Raw genomic sequence first — 12,594 nt, 5'->3', positions numbered from 1 at the left:
TATTTGGAGATCTTTTTAATATATTCATGGCCTTTTCATACTGTATAGACATATTTCTATTTTTGTAGAACTGATGATTTTTTATATTACAGCTGATTTCATTGAGTGTTTAGGCAAAGGCAATATCTTTAGTCACTAATACAGACAGATAGATTGGTAATTAGTTGGACTAGTCTACTCTTTAACTCTTAACCCAATAAAAAAGCAAGCTAACCAAAGATATTATCTTTAGCTGTAAGATTTCTTGAGCCCTTGACATTTTCCTCTACTGGTTATCTCCATATCAAAATTATAACATAAATTTCTCAATTAATCGAATAGGGGGAATATCCTTTCCATTAAGCCATCTGATTTCAAACTTTGATAATCCTTCTCTTCAAATAAAAATATTAATGAATGAGAATAATGAAATTTGAAATTAAAACAATAAATATTATGGGTGCTGGATTTTCTTGCTGTATTGAAGACCATTTTTGGCCTTCAGCTGTTTTCTGCTCTTTGTTCAGGTTTTTGTCTCTTGGACATATTCTCCATTTCCCATTCTCAATTCCATTTATATCTAGTTCAAAGTGGAACTGCTGAATGTATTTAAAATGTTCTACAGAAAATAATTAAATCATTATGTAATCATGACACAAAAAAACATAAATTTACCTGCTAAAAACCGTGACAACACATTCTGTATTTTAGAATCTTGGGCAGCTAATCTATATACACCTTCATCTTTAAAACCTAAAAATAAATAGAATTATACGGTAAACTGTCTTTTCAATCCACACAAGATAAGAGGTGAATTCATTTTTATTAATGATTTTGTTTGGACCTTGTTGAAACTATTTTTCGTAATTTAAAGCAACTTAATAATATCTTTGGCCAAAAATTATTATTTCTGCCTCTATGAACTTTAAGGTGGTACATCACACTACAAGGAGATAACTCTGTAAAAATCAGCTGAATGTTTTAATCACATTCTTATATTGCAGAAATATTAAGCTTCTCAATGATCAAAATTAGTGTTTGACAATCTGCTTTATTTTCAATGGAATTTTTGGTATCAAGTGTGTGGTTAATTTATTTGAAAATTTCATATGTTTTGTAAGAGGGTTGAAGTAAATATTTTCTCATTTATTTTTTTCACTTTTCCCTTCAACTTACCATTATCCTCAATAAACTTGATACATTTATGTACAATAACAGGGACATTCTCTGGAGTTAATTGTTGGTCCTCTATGGTTGGGCCTCCTCCCTATAACAAAACAATAGTCTTGGACTAATAGAGTACAACATTGTCAAAACAACCCCCCTGCAATCATAAAACTTTCGAGTACAATTATTTTACTCAGACTCAACAAGAATGTGACCATAGTACACAGATGCCCCACTTGCACTATCATTTTCTATGTTCAGTGGACCATGAAATTGGGGTAAAAACTCTAATTCAGCATTAAAATTAGAAAGATCATATCATAGGGAACATGTGTACTAATTTCAACTTCATCAAAAACTACCTTGAACAAAAACTTTTAACCTAAAGCGGAAAAAACGGACAAACGAACAGACAGATGAATGAACAAACGAACAGACCCACAGACCAAAAAACATAATGTCCCTCTACTATCGTAGGTGGGGCATAAAAATCAACCTTTCAAAATACTGGTCTCTTTGACAACACAGGTGTAAATAAGTCTAAAATCATATATGATTTGTATATGTATAAGTGATGAGGCTGAAAGTTTCATGCATGAATAATTCCAATCATGAATGAATGCCAATTAATAACAGAAAAACATTTTCAATTCATCTCAAATTAGACTTCAAATAACTGACCTAAATATTAATCATTTTTTATGTCTGTCTACTTGAGTATTCATTAATCTTCTGTATCATGCTATCCAGAAATATCCAGATATCATTTTTTTTTATGATATCCCCTTTTTGAGGGGTGTGTTGCTCAAACTTTAATATTTGAGTTAACTGCAGATTTTGAAAGGGTTTTTGTTGCTCATCTTTAGTTTTCTGTGGAGAGTTTGATGGAATGTTGTTTGTCAATTCTTTTATTTTTACTTCCTTTAACTTTTAAGTCAGTGTTAGTTGTTTGTTTTTCCTTAACTTACAAACTTGATTAAATTCTTTTCTAAATTAGAGTAAATTTAGTTTCTTGTGTACAATTTGGAAATTAGTATGGCGTTCATTATCACTGAACTAGTATATATTTTTTAGGGGCCAGCTGAAAGACGCCTACGGGTGCAGGAATTTCTCGCTACATTGAAGACCTGTTGCATGGTGACCTTCTGCTGTTGTTTTTTCTATAGTCAGGTTGTTGTCTCTTTGACACATCCACATTTCCATTCTCAATTTTATTTGCATATGAAAATAAGAAGTCAAAGTATGATTGCTGATGAGACAACTCTCTGTTTAAGCAACCAAGGTAACAGCTTTAATTGTAATATTACGAAGAAACAAAATTGAAAAAACGTTGATAAAAAGAGGCAGCAGAAGATTTTAAATCATGTAAATCTTCCTATGATGATGAAAATATAGAGAGAAAAATGATGGAATGTTTCATTTCAGAGAAATTATTCTGTTGGAGGATTTTTCAAAGAGAGCAGGACTGCGACGATAGAATAAGCATTGCATGCTGTGCGTCCTATACGAGCCAATGAAACAAGTGACTGAAAGGTCATGATCAAACACATGAATCATTCATGCTGTAAAGGTCACCATGCAAACAAACAAAAATGATGCAATTGTCATATGTAAAAATATAAATAACAAAGATCAATTGAAACCTTTACCAATATTTTGTTAGTTTCATTCTAAGAAAATAACAAAAGAAATTGAAAACTTGACCGATATTTCATGTTAATTTCATTCTTAGAAAATGACAAAAATTGAAAACTTCACCAATATTTTATGTTAATTTCATTCTAAGAAAATGACAAAAATTGAATCTTGACTGATATCTTATGTTAATTTCATTCTAAGAAAATAACAAAGAAATTGAAAACTTGACCGATATTTTATGTTAATTTCATTCTTAGAAAATGACAAAAATTGAAAACTTCACCCATATTTCATGTTAATTTCATTCTAAGAAAATGACAAAGAAATTGAAATCTTGACTGATATCTTATGTTAATTTCATTGGAGGAAAATGACTAAAGAAATTGTTATCACTTACCCGTCGTAACTTATAAATCTGATTAGAAATTAGCCATTACCATTTTTACCATAGTTTCAAATATGAATCTTATATAATAAACTTCCACAATCATTAGATCAATATCAATACATTAGGGGAAGGGATTTCATCTTTTTACAATTATGAAGATGAAAGTATTCTCAATGATATAAATTAATTCACCTATTATATAATTTCTTACAATTCTTATAATATAATTGCCACAATGTGAGAAAGATTCAATGAGTGTTAAAATATGCTTTCCCTCATATCATTCCATTACAAAAATAAATTCCTGTGATTTCATAAAATAAATTGAGGATTTATTTGTCAGTTTTGCCAAAACCCCATCAGAGTTTTCACATAAAAAGAATTACAATCCATGAGAAGTTATTATGCTAAATATAAGAAAAACTTTCTCACATATATACACTCAAATATGAATCCACTGTCCTTAGTTCTAATGATTTCTTAATGCTTCAGCCACATTTATTTTGCCATTATCATGCGGATGGATTTAGTATAAAATCTTCTTTTCTTCAGTAGAAAATCTTAATTTAAATCACTGATTCATGCACAATCTAATAAAAAATTATTTTCATCTATCTAATTGTTACAGTTCAGGCATTAACATGACTTAATGAAAGACTTTTAGGCCACTTTTCAATTATATAAACATGAGTTTACCTTCATACTGTTTCCGAAGGCTTCATAAAGTCTTTCTGTATCTCGTTGTAAATCTGCTTGGAAGTACAGTGACCTAAAAAAATTAAGTTATCATCTCAAGCAATGATGTGGATTCGTGATAAATTGCAAAATATCAAAAAAAGTATAATATGATTAAATTTTCTATGTGTATTCTACTACATGATACTCAGCTTAGAACTGTTTATTTTTTTTTATTTTTTTTTCATTTTCCCCAAATTTCACATTTTTTGCATGTTTTTTTTCTGTCTGTTCTTGGGTCTGGTTACAATGTTGTCTCTTTCACATATTCCCCATTTCCAATAACAATTTCAAATGATTGTTTGGTCAACTTTTCTGTTATTCTGCAAAATATTCTTCATAAACCTATTACCTTAAAGTATCATTTTATATTTTAATGTTGTCTTATAGATCAAAGATATCAATAACCTCAGAGAGGTGGGGTAGAGGCACTTGCTATAAAAAGTGTGGTAATGATTAGCCGATGGAATGGGTAACACACATAATAGGGTGGGGTACACAATGTCTCAGCTGCTTGAGTGACCCCTATCACATAATAATTCTAAGTGCCCTCCCCCTTTCCCCAAACCTACCTTCCAGGAATGTCAATGGTGAAACATTTACCACTCTCTGCCGAGAAAGGACATGGTTGACCTGCTACATGCTCAACATATTCTGTAATGAAGTAAAATATATATATCTTCATTTTATTGAGAATAAACAAGAGATAACAGAAAATCCTCTAATAAAAGGAATTAATCTGTAGTTGGAAATTGAACAAGCAATGTTTTGTATCTTATTTTTATCAAACCCTTAAACTTTTCAGTTTTACTACTAAAGTCGCCGTCACGTAAAATTGGCACCATGATTTTTGTCAAAATTTTCTTAAATATCGACCGCATTTATTTAAGATCATGTTTTTTAATTGGCGGAAGAAAAATCCAATCCAAATATATACAACTGTCCTACCTTTTATTGTGTTTGAACAGTATTATCCAGCTGACCTTCACATTTTTCAAGGTATAATGTAATCATGTTATATCTAATTCAGCCTCAATCAACAAAATACATCAAAAATGTAAATCACTAAAACAATTGGGAAAATTCAAGCTTGCAAAAAAATCCCCTTGTCAGTTCGTTAAGCCTTTTTTTGTATTTCATAAAAAAAATCTTCTGACTACTATTATTGCAATTATTATTGTAATTTGATGGGCAAAAGAAAATAATAATTGTAAACTTACGAATATTAGAAACTTTTCTGAGATCAATTTCTAGTAACTTTTGTTCCTGTAAAATAATTACATTTTGCATCAGTAATTATTTAAATATATTTTGTTATTCTAGTAGCTTAGAACTAGCTAGATTTCTTAATGAGGTCACATCAACCATTAAATTGATAACCTTTATCTGTATGTTGTGCATGTGGTGTTTAAAATTTTGGTTGTTTTTTGGATATTTGTCATGCCCCATCAATGAGGGGGAATAGGACCTTTATCGGGACTGATTGTTCTTAAGCTCAGGATTTCGGGATTGACCCTTTCCGGATCCTGGATTTCTTTTTTCGAATTTCGGGACCGAGAGATTTCGTATTTTTTAAACCCGCGATTTTGGGATTTTGTGTTTTTGAGCTTGGGATTTCTGGATCAAAACCCCTCCTAACCCCCCTCATCAATCAAGGGCTTCACTAAAACTCCTATTATTCTACATTGAAGACACAGTTACATGTACTTATCTGGACACTTTCAATTCAAGGCAGCACATATCAGTCGCATCAATAGTTGCTTTAAGATATAATAATAATGAACTTACATCATCTAAATATCTCACTATCTTTCTATCTACAAGTATCCATGTTTTCTGCCATTCCTGAAATCATATAACAAAAGTTATTGTAATGAAATTTTATTTTGGGGGTTTCAAAAATTGAAATTACAATTTAAAGCTAGGCATAAACATTTTCTTCTTGTTAAAATTTGATGTCTTTTTAACTGTTTTTGCCAGTGATGAGGCAAATAGAGATTAGGTGTATTTGCATACACTAAAATATTGTTTAAACATATTGTTCTCAAAAACTTTCTTGTCATAAAGGGATACCCCATATCTTTTGATTTTCTATTATATAAACCAATATAAATTGGCATGTTGGAATTTCTCAAAATAGCTAGACTTTACTTACCGATGCAACCCCTGCCTTCATGTAGAAATTTCCTGCCAGCGAAAACTCTTTGTCATGTATTTCTTTGATAAAATGTATAGGACAAAACAACTGAAAATATAAATATCATCAATATGTATTCATGCATGTGTATAAAGTAAGCAATCTTCATTAACAATTCATCTTGATCTGCAATTTGATAAACAAACATTGTGGATAATTAGTCCTTAAAAAATGAACTTCATGGGGTATGAAAAAGTAGCAAGAGGATCATATAAATATTGTCTGTATGTGTTCACCAAACAAATTTTATTTCTTGCTAGAACATTTTTACCAACATACTGTTACACTACTGTTAAAGATAAGGGTGAAGGTTGGTACTTCAAATGTTTAAACCAGCTAGATTTGTTTGTACCTGTAAGTCAGGAATCTGATGTTCAGTAGTTATCATTTGTTGTTGTGGTTCATGAGTGTTTCTTCTTTTTACAAATTGTGACTTGAATGGAGAGTTGTCTCATTGGTACTCATACCATATCTTCTTATTTTTATGACATATACCTTAGTAAGCGTTCTCATCCACGTCATCTTCTCCTCCTGTGTCGTGGCTGCAAACAGGTAAGTTCTGTTACTAGTAGTTTTTGTTGTACTCAACTCAAATGCATTGGGGTATCTACAATCACAAAAAAGTCATAAAGTTATACAAAATCCTATGGTAAATTGATAACATAACTGATTGAAGCATCTCTGAAAAGACTTTATGATGTTGGTATGATATACATAACATGAATTCAATTGACTTCCAATTTTTTTTGGCATAATTATACAATTAGTCTTTTTAGTTCAATGTGTAACAGGCAAGACCTATTGGTGGCCTTAGGCTGTTGTCTGCTCTATGGTCGGGTTGTTGTCGCTTTAACACATTCACCATTTCCTTTCTCAATTTTATGTATAACTCCTATCTGTGTTATTCTCCTATCTTTGTTATTGAAGTAACATTCTAACTATTTTCTAAGGCTACAAAAATTGTATTATGAATGGGGTATGTAAATGGTGTGTTTGACTGTTTATCTCTACAGACTCAATCTAGAGTAATAAATATGAAGAATAAAGGTTATTAGTTCTTCAGGCAAACTATTCTTTAAGATAGCTTTGGCTGTTTTGTTAAAACACTATTAATTTTCATGCTTTCAAATCTTTCTTTCTTTTAAGCTATCTGAATTTCTCTTCTTCGCCTTAATAATGATTAACCTTGAGAACTGTTTGGGAACAAAGATAAAGAAACTGGTATAATATAAGTTTCTTCATTTTTTTTCTTCAGATGAATAGTCTACCAACTTTCTGAAGCAATAATGTTATAACTTACATTTTTAGTCAGATATTTGTTTAAACTTATATTTACATCTAATAAAACATACAATTCTAGATATTTTAATCCTTCACAAATTTTTCATTGTTTTTTTAACCAACAAGAAACTTTTTTAATTACTCCAGTATTTTTTTTTAAGACATGCACATTCTTAAAACTTGTATATTAGTAAGTATAAATTATTGCATCCACTAACATCATATGTGTATTAAAGGGATATAAATCACATGTTAGTAGAACTGACAGTCTGTAAAATCAATATTTACACAATCACCGTAATTAGTAAATTAGTACTTCATACCATATTCATAAGTATTTCATGCAGTAAGGCCTAAATTAATATATTGTTCGTTTCCCCTATCCCTACCCTGCCAAGCCAGGTGTAGGTAGGTAGGTAGGGAAATAGTTTTATATTTCCAAAAAGCTTGAACATTGTAGCACGATCCTGTAAGCCAGAAAATCCAAAATAAAAAATATTGACTTAGTTTTGACAATAAAATTTTATGAGTAGCACCAATTTTGCAGGGTCGGTCGGGTTTGGGGAAACAAACAATATTTTATTTTAGGCCTAACTTGCTGTAAAATTTACTGTTAAAAGGATCACATTTCATTAACGGTATCATTGTTCCACAACAGTGACATAGTATTCTAATACTGTATACATATACATAAACAAGTTACTTCATTTTTTAAATTTCCTGTACATTTCAGAATTACAAAAAATCAATTCTATAATAGACACTTTTGGGGTAAATTTGAATGCACACCATTTAAAACACTTCCATATTTAGAAGTTGTTAGTTTCTTAAATTTTGCCTTAAACAAAACATTACTGTAACATTTTCAGTGTTTTTGCTGTTGTGTTTTGTGTACTATTGTTTGTCTATTTATCTTTTTCAATTTTAGCCATGCAGTTGTCAGTTTATTTTCTACTTATGTGTCAAATGTCTCTCTAGTATATTTCTCCTCTTTTTCAGAAACATGTATCATGCATATTCCAAATTATTCTAGTATCCATTTTGATTATATGCTTTTCTTACTATCATTTAGTTTAAAGTGTTTAGAGTTCAAAATAATAACCATACATTGACATAGTCTTGAATATAAATTCTGTTTGCTCAATTAAAGCTTTCATACATTTGTATCTATATAAAAGCCCAATATACTAAATATGAATATGTGTTATAAATCTAACGTTATCTGTTAATTATATATCTCTGAATACTTTCTGTTAGTAGAAAATAACAGTGTCAGAAAAAGGGCCTTTTATAGCTGACTATGCGGTATGGGATTTGCTCATTGTTGAAGATCGTACGGTGACCTATAGTTGTTAATGTCTGTGTCATTTTGGTCTTTTGTGGATAGTTGTCTCATTGGCAATCATACCACATCTTCTTTTTTATAAGGTTCCCGAAAATCTTTGAAAGGAAAAATTATCATTTTATGTTATTTTAAACAATTAAGAATAATAGAATAAAATCCTTAGATGAAGGATGTTTATATGAGTTCCAATTTCTCAAAATTGAACCCATTTAATTATATTTTGATCTTCATTACATGGGCACATCACAAATTTGGAAAAAAAATCTGCCAGTAAAAAAAATTAATAAAAAATCTCATTATCACTAATCTATAAGACATTAGTTCTTGAATATTATAATATTTGACATATAGCATTACAATAGACAATATACACTGTTAATAGTAAAGATACAAAATCAATAACAATACATAAACACATGCTGTACATTCAGATAATAATAAAGGAAAGCAAAGGGAAGTAACTATGTTCAGAAAGGGAGATAACTAGACAAACCTCTTCATACTATCTGGGCGTATACTCCTCCTGACTGACAACTGGCGTACTCTATTAAGATTGAGTACTGACCTGAAGGTTGATACACATAGACAAATATAAGCAGGTGCAAAGAATTATACAACAAGTCTAATTATACCATTGAATGAGATAGTCATGCTGAACATTTTGTATATACTTCTGTAAATTGTCCATCAAAAGTCATTGATGAAGTAAATCAAAAGTTTTGAAAAAAATACGAAGTCACTTTTATTGCTGAATGGAAAATTCTAAAAGGCAAAGCAAATTTCACTGTTTTTTTTTGTGGTTTTCCATTTAGATAATAGCTCTTATCATACCTTTTCATTTTTATTTAAAAATTCCTTTCAAATAAGGGTGATTTTTAAAAGTGCTAAATGTTGAATCTCTCTTGCCCCCCCCCCCCCAAAAAAAAAAATCAATAATACTTCCATCAAAAGAAGAAATATAATTATAGTATTTCTTTGTATAAATAATAAGATCAGTCATTCAGGAAATGAAATTAATGGAAAGGGTTAGAAATGAACTAAAAAAACTGAGAATACATAATAATAACATTCAAAGGGAATCAACCTAAATATTAAAAAAAAAAAGATTCCAATATACATATTATTCCCCAACATAAGAAAGATTCCATTATACATATCATTCCCCAACATAAGAAAGATTCCATTATACATATCATTCCCCAACATAAGAAAGATTCCTTTATACATATCATTCCCTAACATAAGAAAGATTCCATTATACATATCATTCCCCAACATAAGAAGATTCCATTCCAAAACAGACCTGTCACTGGCTGGGAATTCCTGTTTGAAGTCCAACTGTATTATTTTTTGGAACAATTTGTCAAAATTGACCGTCTGTCGACTCTGCCTGGGCAAAGATCATAAATAAAGAGGCATAAATCAATGGAAACAAACACGAATGGACTATTTCATTGGGATACACCATCATTTCTCAGGTTGCACAATTCTGTTTAACAAATAGTAACCTTTTCCAACCAAAGTTTGAATTGCACATTTTACATTAAGCCAGCATGTATTTTAGAGTGTCAGTTTTGATGCCTTCTTTTATCTTATTAATTCCTTATCCTAGTATTAATTTAAGGCGTTATTGCCAAAACTGTTTATAGTTTACAAAAATCTTCAATTTTCATTTTGAGTTCACAACAATATCTGTAAAAGTACATAGTAGCAGAAGCTTAAAGGGGTAAACAGTTCTGGTTCCTGCCCTTTCATGAAAAAACTGTTACCCATGACAAAACACCATTCATTAGCAAAGACAGGCAAATTTTAAGACAAATAAAAAATCTTTTTAGGTTGAGAAAAATAATAAGTTTTTGTATAGAATGCACAATCTTGTTTTACAGTTAAATCCACATCAAAAGCACTCTTAATTAAACAAAAATAAGCATTAAAATTAAAACACTCTCATGCACCAGTGAAATATGTATCTTCACACCATTCTCAAACAAACAAAGAACAAATGTTCTAATGGAACACTTACACAGAATTGACAAACCAGGTTGGAAAAATCATACTGTATTGAAAAACAATTTTAACAGATAAAATATTTATAACCCTATTGATTTAGCATTTCAAGATAATTTAAACACAATGATTTTCATTCTTTACAGCAAAATGAAGAGTGTGTATGTTAAGGTATTATCTATGTTTAGCTTACTTGCTAGCTGAACCATGAAGTCATTATAAAATTAGTTAGGTATACTACCCTCCTTTAAGAGTAGACTAGTCTGACAGGTACCCGATATATCTGTCTGCATGACTAGACTTCTATGGAATTAGAAAAGTATACCTAACTTAATAATGACTTCACGGTTCAGCTAGCAAGCAAGCTAACCAAAGATAATACCTAAGCATACACTCTCAAATGCATTTTGCTGTAATAAAGGCAACAGGATTTCTGTTTTTTTTCTTACTTTAGGGTATCAGTACTGAGGGGTAATTTAATTCTTTATTTATGGTTCACATATACCTTTAAAATCCTCTTATTTGGTTATCCAATAATAATGATAAATTGACAAAATATGAATTCTTTTTAAGCGGCCAATTATTCTGTAAAGATCACAACAAAGGGGAGACGACCCTTTAGTTGGAAAATTTTGTCTTTTGCTTTTTGTGAAATGAATCAATCATGAATGGAAACAAGGAATGTCTGAAAATGAATTAATTATTGTAAATTAAATTTGGCAAGCAAAATACTATCTACCAAAGATAAATAAAGCACATCTAAGCCTATGTTACCCCAAGCTGAAAGATGACCTTGATTTAAGTCATTTCTCTATGTCTCTACTTTCCCAGACATGTTTCTATCCCATGCAAGTATACATATTTCTCTTAACTTTTGTTTTAGTAGGACATAATTCAATTGAAGTCTGAATTTCTATCCATGACAAATTTGGTAAATTGAGATCTTAAAGCAATATCAAATTTCTATTTGGCAAAATATTTGGGTAAGGGATATAATTAAGCTTCATGTTTGGGTAAGGGAGATAATTTAGCAATTTATTTTGGCAAGGGAGATAATTAAGCAAAATATCTGATTTATTTCTTCGATCAAACAGTACTTACTTTTCCACATTAGTGACGGCCTGAACACACAACATACTCTCATTATCTATACTGTCTCTAGCTGTCGATGACTGTTAATGAAAATTATAATGTTAGATATATTTCTTTTCATTTGACTTCAGGGAATTCCCCTGTGTTAAATATAGCTAAATATATTCAAAACTGGTAAGAGTTGTAAAACGGGTTATTGTACATTTGGATTTAGATATTTTATAATATAGAAAAGAAGATGTGGTATAATTGCCAAGAGACCAATGGCTTTATATGCATGGTAAAATCTTTTAACAATCTGATGTGTGGGGTTACTTTATATCAATTAAAGAAATTGTTGAGCTGTGAGTTCATAGAAGGTGCTCACAAGACCAACAACATACAGTTTGTCAATTATGATCATATACTGTAAATACAGAATTTATTGTGATGTTTTTATTATTATTGAAAAATGCATCAGGGTTATAAACGCAATAATTTAAAATGGCGTTTTGAATTTTTGTTTATAAATTAAACAGGATTTTTTTCAGTTTCGCAATAGTAAATACACGCAATAATTTCTGAATTGACAGAATATGATTGATTTATATAATGATGTGTTGGACAATTTCTTGATTGCAAATGTCTATTTTAATATTGTTATTAAATTATATTAGATTATTATGTTATTAAACATTGTTTGCAAGAAAAAGGCCAAATTACTGTGAGCAACCAAACCTATATTAGAGTCTTGTTTTATCTATACAAAAGAAATTTTAGCAACTG

At 30.1% G+C, this 12,594-nt stretch overlaps 1 protein-coding gene across 1 annotated transcript in view; it reads right to left on the bottom strand.

The window, feature by feature from the left end:
* LOC134697125 (arf-GAP with Rho-GAP domain, ANK repeat and PH domain-containing protein 2-like) overlaps positions 1 to 12,594 on the bottom strand; it is a 78,148-nt gene that overhangs the window by 13,429 nt on the left and 52,125 nt on the right. Inside the window, exons 26-37 of the mRNA XM_063559176.1 lie at positions 11,839 to 11,909; positions 10,034 to 10,120; positions 9,224 to 9,295; positions 6,600 to 6,711; positions 6,063 to 6,152; positions 5,696 to 5,752; positions 5,128 to 5,173; positions 4,480 to 4,561; positions 3,869 to 3,941; positions 3,182 to 3,199; positions 1,156 to 1,246; positions 655 to 732 (exon numbers count right to left, since the gene is read on the bottom strand). Of these exons, the coding sequence (XP_063415246.1) occupies positions 655 to 732; positions 1,156 to 1,246; positions 3,182 to 3,199; positions 3,869 to 3,941; positions 4,480 to 4,561; positions 5,128 to 5,173; positions 5,696 to 5,752; positions 6,063 to 6,152; positions 6,600 to 6,711; positions 9,224 to 9,295; positions 10,034 to 10,120; positions 11,839 to 11,909 (877 nt within the window). The remainder of the gene's footprint in view (positions 1 to 654; positions 733 to 1,155; positions 1,247 to 3,181; positions 3,200 to 3,868; positions 3,942 to 4,479; positions 4,562 to 5,127; positions 5,174 to 5,695; positions 5,753 to 6,062; positions 6,153 to 6,599; positions 6,712 to 9,223; positions 9,296 to 10,033; positions 10,121 to 11,838; positions 11,910 to 12,594) is intronic.

The sequence above is a fragment of the Mytilus trossulus genome, chromosome 14 (genome assembly GCF_036588685.1).
Source record: "Mytilus trossulus isolate FHL-02 chromosome 14, PNRI_Mtr1.1.1.hap1, whole genome shotgun sequence".
In the NCBI taxonomy this organism is placed as follows: Eukaryota; Metazoa; Mollusca; class Bivalvia; order Mytilida; family Mytilidae; genus Mytilus; species Mytilus trossulus.
The sequence above is the reverse complement of the archived record's forward strand: the minus strand, read 5'-3'. Positions and strand labels throughout refer to the sequence as shown.